The 17,036-nt window shown below is 44.4% G+C and overlaps 1 protein-coding gene across 1 annotated transcript in view; it reads left to right on the top strand.

Moving 5' to 3' along the window:
• Window positions 1–17,036, top strand: part of PLEKHA7 (pleckstrin homology domain containing A7) — a 323,263-nt gene that overhangs the window by 189,830 nt on the left and 116,397 nt on the right. Inside the window, exons 5-7 of the mRNA XM_007956820.2 lie at window positions 11,647–11,758; window positions 12,565–12,669; window positions 15,994–16,066. Of these exons, the coding sequence (XP_007955011.2) occupies window positions 11,647–11,758; window positions 12,565–12,669; window positions 15,994–16,066 (290 nt within the window). The remainder of the gene's footprint in view (window positions 1–11,646; window positions 11,759–12,564; window positions 12,670–15,993; window positions 16,067–17,036) is intronic.

The following is a 17,036-nucleotide window of genomic DNA, read 5'->3' as shown; positions in this document are numbered from 1 at the left end:
TCCCTTCAAGGCTCAGGGGTCCAAGATTATCTTCTGTGTCTGTGTTAATTGGTTTCCCTTTTCTTTGTTGAAGAGGGTCTGTGCAGTCCTTCTGCCTAGTCCACCATCTTGCCGAAATGTCCTTCTATTTTCCTAGGAAAAAATGTTCCTTTTCTAGGGTCATTTCTTCCCCCTAGATCCCATTTCCTGGAAGTCATAGAGGGTGGATACAACTGTATGGCCATAATTCCTCAACCCAGGCAGAATATGCTTTAGGTATTGAGAGGAAGGAGGATTCTTATGGATTAATGCAGTGATTCTTGCATTTATTCATTAAATATTTACTGTGTTTGTGCCTAATTGTGTCAGGGGCTGTGCTGGACTTTGCAGTTATAGCAGCAAGCAAGACAAATGTGGTCCTGTCCTCAGTGAGCTTACAGTTGAGTAGGGAAGATAGATAATTAAACAAGAGGATACAAACATGGGTAAGTGTCCATGATAGAGAAAATACAGGGTTCAATGAGAGTTGATAGAAGAGAGCTGTAACTTGACTTACGGACCATGGAAGCCTCTCCATTTCTGGAAGGGATACTGTTTAAACTGAAACCTGTCAATCAAGGTGTAAACAGCCTTGGCAAAGAACTAGAAAGAAAAGATTGGAAGAGCATGAGTGGAGGCAGGACAGGGTCAGTAGTAGCAGAGAATCCTAAGTGTCAGAAAAGTAGCTCCTATAGTTGAATTAGGTGGAAAAAGAAGAGCACTGGGTGGATTCTGGCGATACTTGGAAGGTTAAAATTGACAGGACTTAATGAATGGTTGGCTGTGGAGGTGAAGGAAGGCTGTCTTGAAGGGTTTGTCTGGAAGAAGAAGGAGTTAGATAAGTGAAGATAAATATGTGTATAAACACATGTGGGGGTCCTTCCAGCTGAGGGGACTGTGGCCAGTCTTAGTAGGGTCAGAGGGAAAACTGACTTGCAGTGGAAGTTTGTGAAGGGAAGTGTACAGAGAAGGTTGGAGAGGGATACTGCAGCCAATTATTAAATTACTTCCTCCTGAAATACACTTGTATTTACCTCCTAGGGAACTCTGGAAAGTGACAAGGCATGATTTTCCCTTACAGAAACCTTTTTTAAAAAGTATGAAATGAATGAAATTCTTGTTTTGTTCCCTTAGGAGAGGTTCGTTTTGTTGTACAGTATGTTATACGGTGAGAATAAAGGCTGAGATAGCCAATTGTATAGTTAGAGATCAGCTCTCAGACTAAAGGTCTTGGTTGGAAAAAGAAAAACTGTCTCTTTTCTTTTCCTTCTCCAAAGAGGGTCAAACACTGGGGAGTTACAATACATCGAATCTTCTTGCCTGAGTCTCCAGCCCCAGCTTCTTGGAACAGCGGTTCTCAAAGCATGGTCGCTGAACCAGCTTCACTTGGGAACTTGTTAGGAATTCAAATTCTTGGTTCTCACCCCAGACCTATTGGATTAGGGAGCTGGAGGTAGGGCTCTGCAATCTAGTCTTAAGAAGCCCTCCAGGTGCTTCTGAGGTAGATTTAGATAACTTTCTGTTCCCATCCCGCCTAACAGGGCTCCCAACCAGTTCATTCTGGTTCAACCCCTGCAGAGAATTTGCCTTTCTACCCCAGATATACTAAATCAGAATCTACATTTTAACAGAATTCTGGGTGGTTCTTAAAGATTCCCAGGTGATTCTTATGTAGATAGAAGAATCACCTAGAAATATTGTTGAACTGTAGATTCTGATTCAGTTTATCTGGGATAGAAAGGCAAATTCTCAACAGGCAGTAGAACTGGAACGAACCAGTTTGAAGCTCTGCTCCTAAATTACTCCCAAATTCTTCCGCTCACCCTTAAGTCTTCTTCATATACTCATCGTTCTCTGGACTGCAGTAACAATCTTAGGTAGATTTGAGTCAAATAATCTTAAGTTCCATCTTCTGCCTTTGGGAATGCCAAAGCAATGCTCTCTGTGGTGTCTTCTGTTAGGGCTTTACTGGTGTGAACAGAAAGTATGTCTCCTTCACCTGTTTGCAGACGGAGTTTACCTGAGCTCCTTGGAGTAAAAGATGTGCTTGCCCACCAAAAGAAGGGTTCTCATCTTATAGATTAGAGATGCAGAAGAAATAATGTGAAAGCTATGGTCTGGTGAATCCAGACTAAGTGTTCTAGTTCTTGTGTCAGTGATACAGAATCAGTCAGGATAGGCTAGTATCTGCTGTAGTAACAACAATAACAAACAATATCTTGGTGTTTTAAAACAGCAAAGATTTATTTCTCATATCTTCTCCCTGTCCATCATAGATCGCCTGAGGGGCTCTGCTCTGTCATCTTTTCTGAGGGAGGCTCTTTCTCTGTGCCTCCACAGTTACCAAAGGCAAGAAAAAGGGAATTTTGTACTGGTTCTTCCACATACATGGTCACTCTTAACTTTAAGGTGGCAGGGAAGTGTATTTCTACTGTGCACCTGGGAAGAGAATCAGCAATATTTGTTGGATAGCACTAATGACTGCTCTCAATAATTCAGTTTAGATTTATCAAGGGAAGCTGGGCCCCTTTGGAGTCTGTCACTGACAAACTTCTTTCATTGCATGATTAGAGCGCTTGTTTTCACATTTCACCTTTTGTGTTATGCTACCTAGGTTTTTTGTCAGGATGCCAGAGATGGGCCTCAGCCAATGGTTCCTATAGCCTTGTTCCCCCAGGGAAGGAAGGGGCTTTGGAGATATGCCTGTACTCCCAAGCCAAAATGTGGAAACGTGTCTTGGAAGAGCTAATATAATCTCAGGCTGCATTAATAAGTACAATGTGAAGAGCTAATATAATCTCAGGCTGCGTTAATAAGTACAATGTATAGAGAAAGGTGGAGGATAATTTTGTTATGGCATGGTGTTAGTGGACTACTTTATTCATTCAACACAAATTTATGGAGCACTGAGGACGTGCCCTACATCCCATCTGTCAGTTTGATGAGCTGCAGAGGCTTGTCTGTTGCTGTGATGCTGGAAGCTGTGCCACTGACATTTTAAACACCATCAGGCTCACCCTGGTGGACAGGTTTCAGCAGAACTTTCAGACTAAGACAGCCTAGGAAGAAAGGCCTGGAAATCTACTTTTGAAAATTAGACAAAGAACACCCTTCAGAACATAGAATATTGTCTGAGACTTCAGCTCACTCACTTTGGATGCATCATAAGGAGGGAGTGGTTGCTAGAGAAGAACATCATCACGTTTGGTAGATTGGAGGCCCAGTGAAGATGAGGGAAATCTTTAATGAGGTGGATTGACACAATAGCTGCAAAAATGAGCTCAGGTATACCAATGATCATGAAGATGGTACAGGACCGGACAGCGTTTTGTTCTGTTGCACGTGGGGTTGCCATGAGTCAGAGCTGACACTACAGCACACAGCAACAGGGACACAGCAGGCTTCAAACACTGATCTGGGAACTGAATTTCAAGAGGGATATTCAGCAATTGAGGCCCCCCCTAAAGAGGGTGATGCTGGTGGTGAGAGGTCTGGAAACCATAGCCTGTGACCTATCATGCTTAGTCTGCAAGGGGATGTATGAAGGATGATGTGGTAAAAATCTTCATGAACAGGTGGAGGTAGAGTGGAGGAGGTAGAGTACCTTTACCATGTGACTGCAAAGACAGGAGTCAGATCAATGGGTGGAAGTTAGAGGCAGGTGAATTTCAGTTCAGTCTATAATTCTGGGAAAGATACTTCCTGGGATCTTCTGTTTTGGAATCTAGAATTTCATCTTTAACATTAAATGAAGTAATGTACACTCTGGAAGAAGAGTTGGCTTTTATTTATTATTATTATTATTATTAAGAAGAAGAAGTATATTTTTTAAAGCTAATACTTAGAAGAACACTTACACTGTGTTTTTCTAAGTCCTTTATTAATTTTCACAACAATCTTAAAGGAAAGTACCATTATTGAGGATACTAAGACAGGTCAGAGTCTTGCCAAAAGTCACACAGCTAATAGTCTGGCCCTAGATATTGTCCTTCTAGCCGCTATACTGTGTGGCCTCTCATTTCTGTGGTATTCAAAGGTCAGTTTCCTTCCATGGCTGTACTGAAATGTTAATGTGCTACCTAAGAGGGCTACTGCTGCATAGAGATTTTAATTATAATTGTATTTGCAGTAATGAAATTTGGTCTGTAATAACTTCACGCTTGCTTGAAAGACACCAAGGCCCCTTGGTAGTCTTTTTTTCTGGAAGATAGTCTCAAGTCTTTTATTACAGGGCCTAATATCCAGTGACCGGATCATTTGTGCTCCTCTTCTTAAGCCTCTTCCCTGATTCTCAACGACTTTCTTGAATTGTGAGCTTGAAGCCAGACCCTTTGTGGCTGAAAGGGCTACATGCAGGGTTAAACTGGCAGAAGGAACCTCCAGGGCTGTGTTTTTGGTGTTTGGTGCTCATGCATAGGAGCATTTTCTTCTCGGTGCTGGGCTGCCCAGGAAGCCACTGACAGACGCCTCTGCAGCTCTCAGGGAAGAGGAGAAAAGCATTCCTGAGTGGTGACGCTGGCAGCTGAATGACAGCAGGCTGTGTACACTGATCCCCAGGCTCTGTCAAGCATTTGATGTTGAGGTGGAGCTTAGGCTTTGGAGAGAATATGTGCCTTGGAAGTTCAAAAGCTTGCTGTGGTGCTAAGAAACCAGCTGCAAGGTACCCTAGTTTGCCTTGGAGAATACCCCTGCCTGGCCTGCTTTTCCTAGCATCCTAGCAAGTTTAGCCTATTCCTTCTGTTGAGGTCTGAGGAGCCCTCTGTTTTCTCATTGGATTGTTTGGAAAAGAAATACAAGTTGAAATTTCCTGGAATTTTGTGAGTGGTGTTAGGAGGATACCACTTAAAAAGATACCACGCTGAAGGTAAGAATTACCTTACTAACCATGGACTTCTTTGCTGAAAGGAGTTCATTTTGCAAACTGCAAGGCAAGACTTTCCTAAGGCATGTTCTCATTGTGGATCTGGGGGGTTATCTCCTGCTGCTAGGAGATGGCTCTCTCCTATCCCTGCAGTGAGAAGCTGGTAAAGTGCCCAGTGAGAGATTTAGAGCAAGGGGGAAAAAGGGTACCAGAACTCTAAGCTTCATGAAGGAGTCTTTCTTGTTGCTCTTCTGCTGAACCTTGGGCTGTGAGGCTGGTATGTTGCTGTCTGGAGCTGATACAGCCAGCACCTTGTCTCTAGAGACTGGCAGTCTTGGCCTAGCTTCGCCTGTTGTATTCAGTTGCTATGGCAGCAGAAAAAAATGGGGAAAAATAGAAACACCTGGCAAATAGATGCAGAAACTTTACTGTTCAGGTTTCTTTCCTGGATTAGGAGATGGCATTTGTGACAGGCACAGGTAAGGAAAGGATGGTGATGTTGCCCTTAGTTCATTCAAACACCCAGTTGTTCCCTCAGCTTTTGATGTTGATGTTTCTGAAAGGCACTGGCACTAGGAAAATGCAGTCATTGCCACATAGCAACCACATCTTTGGCTCTGTCTGTGCTGGTGAAAATGCTGCAGTGGTGCCTTTGCTGTATATAGAAGGAAGCTGCTTCTTGCAAGCAGTGTTTTTATTTCTTCCTAAGACTTCTTGTCCTTTTGTTTGTTTGTTTGTTTTAACCTGCCCCTAGTCTAGCAAGTGCTCAGGTCTCCATTAGAAAGTGCCATTTAGCTCCAGAGAGAAGTGGCTACTTGGTAAGCCAGGAGGAACAGAGAATCTAGAGAAGGGCTTTCCAAAACCTCAGGTTAGTTGCAGCATCTCAGAAACTGAACAAATCAGAGATGGAAGGAACCATAGAGGCCAAGGTCTGGTTCACCCCCTGCACATATGTAGACACGAAGGCCTGGAGGCGGAAGGAACAGGCCCAGGGTTGTACAGCAGAGCACGGAGTTGTGCTGATTGCATGGCAATGCTATGCTTTAGATGGAGTAGACGTCTGCGACAGCTGGAGGCTCACTGGGTTCTTTTCCATGTCAGATGAGGGGTGCTGTTTGGGCCAGCTCCTGGGGTGGGGTGGGGAGCTAGAGCTTGTGCTCGAGGGAGGAGGTGGGGGTGGGGGAGAAGGAACACAGAATGCTATAGTTGAGTAATGAGGCCACAGTTGCTGAATGAAAACCCATGTCAGACAGCCTCCCCCAGGGTGTTGGGAGTTTACAGTGAGCGTTGGCGATCTGTCTGTGTATGTCTCTCTCTTTCTGGGAAGAGGGGGTGTGGGGGTGTCTGCCTGCTTGGGACAAGAGCTTTCTTTTTTTACTGTCTCATTGTGCATTGCTTTTCCCAAACCCCTAAGTGGTAGGTGTAAGCCCCTTAAAAAATTCACTTGTGTTTGCAGTTATGCCCTCAGTGTCCCTCCTCTCAAATCTCAGTAATTATTGCTGAGCAATCAGTATAGAATCCTTGAGGACAGAGCATGGATTAGGAAACCTGCTTTGTCAAGAATTCATGGGACACAGGTATCCTTTAATGGTGTCCTCTCAGTAAGAGACTTCTGTTCCCCCTAGCACATCATAGCCTTGTTGACTGTTAACATCGCTGTTCTCCTGGAGAAAGAATGGGGGTTAGATTTCCCAATCACAGGGCTACTATATTTAAAGAAGCCCCAGATAAGGTGTTGATGGGAATGTTTATAGGAAATGATTGTTGTTTAGAGGTTAGTTGTTTCATACCCTGAGCCTTCTGGAGAGAAGTGTCTTGGAAATGAAGATGTATAGTTGGGATTTAAATTCTGGAGTCTCATTGATAACAGTAGCAAATGATGCTTTTAATTTCATGCAATCCTTCAAGGTTTTCAGAGTAATTGTTTCAATACACCTTGTGAGATGAGAAGGTTTTAACCCCATGTTAACCCTTTTTTGCAAAAGAGGAAATTGTGATATATGGGTGAGTAGGTTCTATAGGTTAGACCTTGGGATAGTCTTCACTGGGGAGTTGGTCCTGGGGCTGACAAGAGCAATATTCTGCTTCTGACAGACATTGGGACTTGCCATGGGATGGTTTCTTTGTGGCAAAAGCTAGGTCTTGAAGTCCAGCTTCTGTCTGAGGCAAGTATTCATCTCTCTGATACTGTTTTTTCATCTATAAAGCAGAGATGGTCAAACTGACTTTGTAGGGTTAAGTGAGATAATGCAGGTAGACTGTCTGCCACAATAGGTGCCTGGCAAGTGCAGCCCAGTCCCTCTGCTTCCCTGACCTTGTGATGATCAGTGTGGGGTACCTGACCTTAAGGGTGGATGCTTGCCTTGGTGATCTACCTATTATGACAGTGACTGGGGAAGGAAAGCTCTTGCTGTGATCCCACCGCAGTCTGCTGCCTTTCACATTGATGATTGAGAGGCAGCTCAGGATCTCATGAACCAAAACTTCAACTAAATTCAGAACCAACAGAAAAATCGACTGCTGAAATTCTGACCTCCCTTTCTTCCTACACTGGCCAGTGTTACACACACTTGATCCTGGATTGGCAGGAACCAGAAGCAGCTTCCTTACTAGCTGGGGGAAACTGAGGGCCAGAGGAAGTGACTCATCCAACACATACTTGACAAAGTTCAGATAGAATCAAGCTCCACCTGAGCCATTGAATCACTTTCCTACTGGGCTTCTCAAGAATGATGTTGTCTAGTCCTAACTTCTTTTGTTCCTTTCAGTTGGGAGGCAGTTGAGTTAATATTCTAGCTCACTGTTTTGAACTTCAGCCCACACCCCTCCAGCAAAATAATCAGCGTTTATGTAGCCCAAGTCAGGGAAAGAGAGGTCTTTGTTCAAATCATCCCACTGTACATTGGGAATCCAGATAGCACAGAAACCTGGCAAATAAGCTTTTAAGTTAATAGAGCTTATTTAATGACACCAAGAGTCTGTCTTTCCATAGAGCGTTTGATTTTTTTGGTTTCCTCTCTAGGGACCTCTGTGACTCATGTGCCTGAGGGCTTGCTGTTGGGAACTGAACCATCTTTCACAGTTGCTCAGTTCAGGGGCACAGACTTTCCTCTGGGGAGGGGGACAGCTCTTGGGTGAAGCCTTTCAGGAGAATACACTTGGTCTGAAGAGTTGAGGATAAATCAGTGTCTGCTCCACCAGGCTCCTAACTGGAGAGCCTGCCTGTAAGATGGAACTGGCTGAAGCACGTGTACTAGAGTGCACACGTTGGAGTGAGTGATGCCACTTTCAGAGTTGTTGATTCAGGAGGCTACACACATGCTGCATTGATATTCCCATTACTCAAAATGTGTGGCAAACAACCTCTAGGAATTTCCATCAGAGCCGGTTTTTCAGCCAAGTGAGAAAATTATTTTTGAGACTCTTTTTCTGTATCTCCATTTTTGGAGACTAAATGACATCCCCAAGCATGACCACCTACCCACCTCCTTTTTTTTTTTTAAGTGATTAGGATAACTTAGTTATTTCTAAAAGTCACACTCACCGTTGGAAGGAACTAAGAGTGCTTTACTCACATTGGGGAGATTCAAAAGAGCATCCTCTGAAGGCAGGTCTTATTATACGGCCAAGTGGACAGCTGCCTTGTGCTTTCTGAGAATCAGACTAGGGGTTGCCAGGTGATGGCTGAGTCTATTGCTTGAGTTGGGAGCTGTCTGTCCCTGCCCTGGGGGAGCCCCGATGTTGAAGACAAGTTTCTTGTTTGTAGCCACAACACAGTCTCCTGCTGGGACAGATTTAGTTTAGTCTTGAGTCACATCTCCTTAAAAGCTAGCTTTCTCTTCGTGGTGAGTGAGGTCTCTGTAGTATGAGGGATAAAGTTGTCTGTATGTATTTCTTCCTCCTCCTCTCACCCCTCGCTATACTGTGCCTCACTGATGTCCAATGTTTGGGCCATAACCAGTTCTTCTCCAGCTGAAATGTGTTCACAGTTGGCTCCCTAAGTGGTGGTAATACCCTCCTTCCTCACCTACCTGGCCTGCAGGTGTGTCATCTTCTTCCTCCACTATTGACTGGGAGGAAGCTCCCCATCCAGCTAGTATCCCAGAGGCTAGAGTAGCAAGGAGAAATGGCATTAATGCAGTAGGAATGATTAAGGAAGATTGGGCGATCTGCTTCTGTAATGATACCACCTTGGAAACCCAAGGAGGGGTCGCTATGACTCGGATCTGACTCGATGGCAGTGAGTTCGTTTTTTTTTTTTGCAGGGATGATTAAAGTTAGAGCTCAAGATTGTAAGCTGCCGAAATAGCAAAAGTGACTACGTGTCATGGAATTTCAGGGCTAATCCCAAATCCAGATAGCCTTTCTTTGTCCTATGGGTGGTGGTGGTGGCATATCTAGTTGATGGAATATTAAAATGATGTGGATGAGTTTAGAATAATAGGGAGGGAAAATGTTTATTGTTGTTGTTTGTTGTGAGGTGCCATTGAGTTGTCTCTGATTCACAGTGACCCTATATACAACAGAATGAAACTCTGCCCAGTCCTGTGCCAGCCTCACAGTCCTTGCCATATATGAGTCCATCGTTGCAGCCACTGTGTCAGTCCATCTCGTTGAGGGCCTTCCCATCTTGTGTTGACCTTCCACTTTACCAAGCATTATATCCTTCTCCAGTGAATGGTCCTTCTAACAACATGACCAAAACTACAATTTAAAAAAAATCAGGATGCAAAACTGTAAACACAGTATGATATGATCACAATTATGTAAAAACCAAAAAGCAATCCTTGTCCCTCTACTCTCTCTACCAAAAAAAGGCCAGGCATATGAAAAAGAATGTAAATAAACACACCACCTATTAAAAATGGTTCTCCTTTCAGCATTTTTCTTACATTTCTCAAATCTGCTATAATGAGCCTCTGTTAGTATCTTAAATGGGAGAGAATTAAACTTCCAAACAAACCCTTTTTATCATTGAACATCGTGTCCTGAATTTTAGTTCAGAGATACAGCCACCCTAGCAAGCAACCTGAGAATTCTTATTTGTCTCAACTTTTGGAAATCTTGAAAGTCAGGCAAGGCCAGGTGCCAGGAAGATGTTTGGGGCATAGTTTTGCCTGGAGGCAGGGGGTGGACAATGCAGCTGCTCAGAGCCCCTTCCCACCCCCTGTTGGCAATTATCTATCCACAGCACACAGCCTCTGCCAACAGTGAGCAGGCTGAGTGTGGTGACATTCTCGAGTGGGGAGCAGTAACAAAAGTCTGGCTGGGATGGAAGCCGGGGGCGGGGAATCTGGAGTGAGTGCCTGCGCTGATAAGGAGCTGGGATCTTTCTGCCTGGTAGGACTCGCACCTCCAGCTGCCAAGCACCCAGCACTACCCGGCCCCGTGGAGAGCTGCTGCCTGATACAGTGGTCCTGCTGCTGGCACAGCTCGGAGAGCATAGGAGTCCTGGTTACTTCTGCAAAGAGCTTCTCTAGAGTACAGGATGTTGGGGCTCTATCTTGGGGCCTGGGAAGGATCATTCGTCCTCTAAGCAGCAGTGACTTTTGAAGGAAGCAGCATATCTCTAAGGTGGGAACTAGGATTCCCCCCATAGCACCTCTCTAAAATGCAGCCTGGCCAAAAGACAGCCAGAGAGCTTTCTCCTCAGTAGTGTTCTGCCTGGATCCTCCGTCTGCACCTCCGGAAGGTCCTAGCTCAGGCCTCAGAATCATTCTCTCCAGTCTTCAAGCCAAGAGCCTCAGTTTGCTCAGTTCACTGCAGTTTGTACAATCTCCAAGTGCCTGGATCCTGCTGCCTGTCAGAATAGTGGACAATATCAGCTACAGAACTCTGGGACTCCTGCTTTGAGGAAGGCTTCCTGACTCTGGAGTCGGCAAGGTCTAGGAATCAAGCCTCAAGTTTTCAAGGCCAGGTATTAAATTTGTGTGGAGGCATTTGTTGCTGCTGCTGCTTTGAAAGACTACAAATGCTGGGCCTTTGTGGAGGCAGGTGAGAGGGCTTCCTATGGTATCTCTTGACTGCTGAGATGTTCCCAGAGGGCTGGCTTTGCCAGGGTGGGTTGGCAGTGGAAGCCGTATTACTGAGTTGCTGAGAGGGAAGCACTGAGGGGATCCCCTTTGGGGCCCATGGTATGCTTTATGACTACCCACTCTCCAGGCATAAGGGGTTAATATCTCCGATGGCTCTATTTTGGGGCAAATGGAGTGTTCTCAGAATAGGACTCTTTGTTGAGTAGTCTATTTTGGGAGGCAAGCCCCACTGGCGTTTATGTAAGCAATTCTCTGTGTGTATATGGGGGTGTGAATGTGTGCACAAGTGATTTCTTGTTACTAATTATAAACAGCTTCTTTTGGGAGCCAGAGAAATGGAGGGGTGTGTGTGTGTGTACGAGAGGGGTATTGATTGTTTTTGCTGTGAAAGGCAATGTGAGTATGTGTGCCCATTTGACTGGGCAGTCACCAGACACTGGAGTAAGAGACCAGTGTTGGGGCCTGAGGACAATAGGACAGGATGTTCCCTTTGTGGGGTGCCTGGCTGTGGAGGTGTGCCTGTCTGTGATCCTCTTGATTCCTTGCAGTATGTGGGCAGGCTGGATGTTATGGCCCTCCGGCTACAGTTTTGAATTGGGTTGTTTTCAGAAGATCAGACCTGGGTTCTTCTAGTGGCCAGCAACCAGTTCTAAGCTGTAACAAATCTCAGTCTCCACTTCCCACTCGGAAGCTTGGCATTTACTCCCTGGATCATCTTATGTCTCCCCACAGGCCAAATCCACATATGTCGAAGCAAGAGAGAAACCAAAGACCATCCAGCATGGTCAGTGAAACGTCCACAGCTGGGACCACTTCCACCTTAGAGGCCAGGCCTGGACCCAAGGTGAGCTCCTGGCCACTAGTTCTTTCCTTCCTTGCTTTTATATTTTGTCAAGCCATTTGGTGACCAGAAGCTCATTTGATCATTACAGTAGTTGAATGGGAGAAACACTTAATAAGAAATGTTCTCCCCAAGTGACAGATAAGTAAATCAAGTCTGAGAGGGTCGTGTCACTTGTCCAAGAAACCAGGTGATTGCTGACAGAGCCAAGACTGATATGTCCGTGCTTTGACACAGTCTCCGTTTTCTTGGTATCTGCAGGGAGGGCCACATCTCTGTTCATTGTGGATGTGTGTTAGAGACAGAGAGACCTGAGGAAGGGTGCCCTTGAGAAAGGGTCAGAGGTTTCTGTGTCCAGGATGTGGGAGCACTAACTGCGGAGCAGAGAAAAGAGCCACACTGTGGAGGAGGGAAGAGTGCTGAGATAGGAAGGCTGGAACCTAGATAAGGAGGGGTTAGCCTCTTAGAAGGAATGTCGAGAAATTTGTGACCAAAAAGTAGATTCATTCCAGAACTACATACAAAATATTAGCACCAACAGCTACTAGTGAAAGTTGAATGAAAACTCCCTTTATATTTTTTCTTCTGTGACCCAGATGGGAAGCTTTCTAGGTCTTGATCTTGCTTGTTAATTACAATGTTGTGACCATGTGCATGCCTGCTCCCTGTGTCGTGCTGTTCTTCTGATCAAAGGGTACTACTGCTTAGAGGAAGACAGAGGGAGCCCACAGCATTCTAACATACAAGTGCTTTTTTTTGTGCTTCTTTAAGTCTTCCTGCTGCTAGAGTTCAAGTCTGCTTTTTCCTAGATAATAAAGTCCAGCAATAAAGTCCACAGCTTTGGGAAGAGGGACCAGGCCATTCGGAGGAACCCCAATGTTCCAGTGGTCGTAAGGGGCTGGCTGCACAAGCAGGTGAGGAGGTTGAGGAGTGCAGGTGGTGGGAGAGATTGCCCTGCCGATTTCTTCCCTTACACTGGCCCCACAGCTTTTGTTCCTGAGTTTGTCTGAGGCAGGTGATTCTGCTTACTGTGCTGAGCAGAGTTCCCCACCCCCCACCCCCGTTAATTATGAGTGGACTATCTGCTCAGTGGCTCCAGCTTTCCTTCCAAAACCCACTGAACACCATCTCCTAGTGTCATTGACTGCCCTGGGACCCAGCCATAGTGTAGTGGGTCAGTGTGAACCCAGTTTTACTGCCAGTACTCTGCCAGGACTTGTCTTGCTGAAGTTAAGAGCCTTTGTTGTCATTCAGCTAAGAAATCACATCTTCCCTTTCCCCCTAGCCTACCACACATGCCTAACCCCTAGCACCTCAGCTTCCAAATCAGCCAAACTCAGTTCATTGTCTCTTCACTCCTTACCTCTCTCTTTCCTCCAGCCTACTCTTTCTGCATTTTGGTTAGTAGTACCCCTGTTCTCTCACTCAGTTTAGAAACCTCAGCACTATCACTAGCTCCTTCATCTCCCAGATCCATTCAGTCAGTAAGTCCTGTCACCTGTGTCTCCCAGATGTCATTGCTCATTTCTGTCCTCACTGCCAGTCGATCTGTTTCTGGTTCTCTGGTGATGGCTAGGCTGTGAGCTCCCAACACCAGAGACCATGTCTTTCATCTCCTTCCTTCCTTCCTTGCTGTTGATTCACTCACTCATTCAACTCACTTAATCAAATATTCATCAAATACCTGCCATGTTCCAGGTGTTTGCACTACATGTGTAAAAAGACAAATAAAATGTGATTTCTATTCTCAAGGAACTGACAGGCTAACAGAAACAGACAAACCTCTCAGATCCCCTATCACCCAGCCCAGTCTCAGTCATATCATCTGTAAAACACCAGGGCTTCAAACCTGTTCATTCTGGTTTGACCTCCTGCCGAGAATTTGCATTTTCACCCCAAATATTAGGAATCAAAATGTACATTTCAACAGGATCCTCAGGTATCATGTATACATAAGAATCGTCTGGGGATTTAGGGTAGGCGGGAGGGGGAAAGGGAAAGCTTTTGTTTTGTGGGCACTGAGTTTATGCTAATGGTGGTGGAATATTTTGGAAAAGGATAGCAAGAATGGTGACACAACATGAAAAATATCATCATTGTCCCTGAGCTGCAAATGTGGAAATTATTACATTGGTGAATGTCTTGGTATGTATGTTTTCACCACAATAAAATGAAATAAAATAAAAATCACCTGGGGATTTATAAGAAACACAAATCAAACTCTGAGAACGATGACAAATTTACAAATGATGTCAATTATCCTAAAGGCTTTGTGGAAAGGCAGAGGAGGACATTGCATTGCATATCTCACACAGGAATCCCTAAAAGTCCCTTAGAATTCTCTCTCCATTTCTACTCCCCATGGCATCTCCCACAGCTCTCTAGCCTCTTCTTCTAGATCCTACGTTGGTACCACCCTCTCTTGCTTATGCCCTCTTCCTTCATAGTTCTCTTCCCTCTGGGGTCTGCCCATCTATTTTCTTACATTGAGTACTTTAACCCTTTGACATCTTACATTTGCATCCCCACCCCTCAGTTAAGCAGAGGTGGTCTTTTGAAATGTGGGAGGGAGAGGGAAAGGATTGTAAATACTTATTGCTTTTTTCCCCTAATTCCCACCCTCTGGACCAACGGAGTATACTGTAACTGTAACAGAGGTGCATGTAGAGTGCTAGGGATACACAGCAGAGAGAATTCAGCTGTGTTGGGGAACCCCAGAAGGCTTCCAGAGAAAGTGATATGTGAACCAGCTGTGGAAGTGTGGGTGAGAGCAAAGCAAATATGTACCAAGACCTTAGAGGTTATCTAGTCCTTTTGCAGAAGACAAAACTGATAAATGTATAAATTCACCAAGTTGAATTTGTTTTCAACAATTTATAAGTGGAGAATGAACAAACCTCATGTTGTATTTAGGTTTAGAAACTGTCAGATGGTTTTTGTTTTAACTTTAAATCTGTTAAACTTCTGCAGAGAGGAAGACAATACATTTTAGCAGCTACCTCTAAAGCTAAAAATGCTCTGAGGTTCTCCTAGCTTTGGGAGAAAACTGACCCTAAAACATTGCTGTTTGCCTACACTGGCTATCCCCCACTCTCACCCTCACCCCCACCCCCACAATGATCTAAAAATATTTTTAGTAAATGTAAAGATTTACATTTCAGATGAGTAAAGATAAATCCTTGTTATTATGCAAGTTGATTGCAGGAGAATCCAAATCTCTTTACATTTAATGGAAGGAAAATACCACAGCTAAATCAGTCTTTTATGGTAAAGAACTAAGCTTGGTCAAATGAGAATTTGGCCTCAGTTGATTACCTAACTTAGACACTTTGTTCAATACTGTGTAAATTCAATTTTCTAATCAGCATAACTGAAGATATTTTACAGCATAGAACCTAAATAAAAAAAATATTCTATTTTGGTAAAAAGTTAATTCATTCCTTAATGAGAGACTTATATTTCTGAATTCACATTTTCCTTTCTAAAAGAAGGGAGCTTATAATATTTTAAACTGTTTCCAGGAGATTTAAAAAAAGAACCCCCAAAAACAATCTACTACTTCCTGGGATAAATCTTCATTGGATCTAAATTTTAATGTCCTATTCATTAACAGCCACACCTCGGAAGGAAGGTTGGGCCATCTACTTCCGTAGTGATACTGCCTCGGAAACCCAAGGAGGGGTCACTATGACTCCACGGCAAATAACAACAACATTCATTAATTGGGAGCTCTGGGAGCTCTGGTAGCATAGTGCCTAAGGCACTTGACTGCTAACCAGAAGGCTAGTGGTTCAAACCCACCAGCCGCTCCTCGGATGGAAGGTTGAGCAATCTACTTCCATAGTGATGTTGTTGTTGTTGTTTGCTGTGGAGTCGTACCCAACTCATAGTAACCCTTCCTTGGGTTTCCAAGGCAGTATCACTACAGAAATAGATTGCTCAACCTTCCTTCGGAGGAGTGGCTGGTGGGTTTGAATTGCCACCCTTCTGGTTAGCAGTCAAGTGCCTTAGGCACTGTGCTACCAGAGCTCCTTCTGTAATGATACTGCCTCGGAAACCCAAGGAGGTGTCGCTATGAGTCTATGAGTCGGATCTGACTCGACGGAAGTAGGATTTATTAATTCGTTGTAAGAAAGAGTGAATATAGATATGAATGGGCTCTGGAATCAGGTTGTTTGTGGTGAGAGAAGTAGAAGTATGCCAAGATGTTACCCTGACTAGTTCTCTTTTCTTTGCAGGATAGCTCTGGGATGAGGCTGTGGAAGAGGAGGTGGTTTGTACTTGCTGATTACTGCTTGTTTTACTATAAAGGTGAGCCGAGACTTGGGCAATCAAGGGCTCTTTGAGCTGGAGGGGGGCAAAAGGTGATTCAAAGCCAGTAATGGTACCGGTGGCTCAAGCTAATTGGTAATCTATTGCTCTGCTGCCATGTTCAGTTTTTCATATCATGTGGATGGGTGATGACTCCAGTTTTACCAGTTCTGCACAGGAAGGTCCATCTGTTGGGTTAAAATAAGTAGAATCTGGTTTGCCTGCTACTTAGGATCTCAAGATCTGGAGTCATCCTAGCTTCTGCTGCAGTTGGGGCACAGGCACACTTTTGAGGCTCTCTGGAGAGGTGGAAAGTATTAGTAAATCATTGTATTTTGTAGCTCATCATCTGTATTTATCCCCTAAGATACTAGATAGGAGCTAAATTAAATTGGCTATATGAGCATTTACTGCCTTGGAAACCTAGTGGGGGTTACCATGAGTTGGAATGAACTCAATGGCAGTGAGTTTCTTTTTTTTGGTTTTGAGTACATAAAATTAGGAGCTGTATGTACAATGGTAAGAAAGAAGTAATGCTCAAAATAGGAAGGAAGAGATAGGTTACTTTTAAGACAAAACTAGGCTATGGTTGTTTGTTGTTGTTGCTATGTGCCCTTGAGTCGGACCCAAAAGACATTCAAAGTGCTTAGGCAATTCAGGAGAATGAGAAGGTAATTCTATATTGGAGAATCTGATGAAGCCTCTTGGAGGAGGTAGGATCTGAGTTGGGCTTTTAAGGATAAGTAGAACTTTGGCCTGTGTGTTAGAGATATGCCACGCCATCTTGCGTGGCTCTTCTGGGTTCTTCTTCATTCCCTGCTGCCCCACCCAAGGTCATAAGTCAGTTAAAGGAAGTCGAAACTGAGCTTCCTGCAAGGCGCGAATTTTAAAAGGCAACATAGCTTCTGATAGGTTAAGACCCCTTCCCCCAGCTCTGACGTACAGCCTCCTAGCCCTGGGTCTATATAAG

The sequence above is a fragment of the Orycteropus afer genome, unplaced genomic scaffold (genome assembly GCF_000298275.1).
Source record: "Orycteropus afer afer isolate SDZICR_OR568_19922 unplaced genomic scaffold, OryAfe1.0 scaffold00014, whole genome shotgun sequence".
NCBI classification, from domain to species: Eukaryota; Metazoa; Chordata; class Mammalia; order Tubulidentata; family Orycteropodidae; genus Orycteropus; species Orycteropus afer.
The sequence above is the reverse complement of the archived record's forward strand: the minus strand, read 5'-3'. Positions and strand labels throughout refer to the sequence as shown.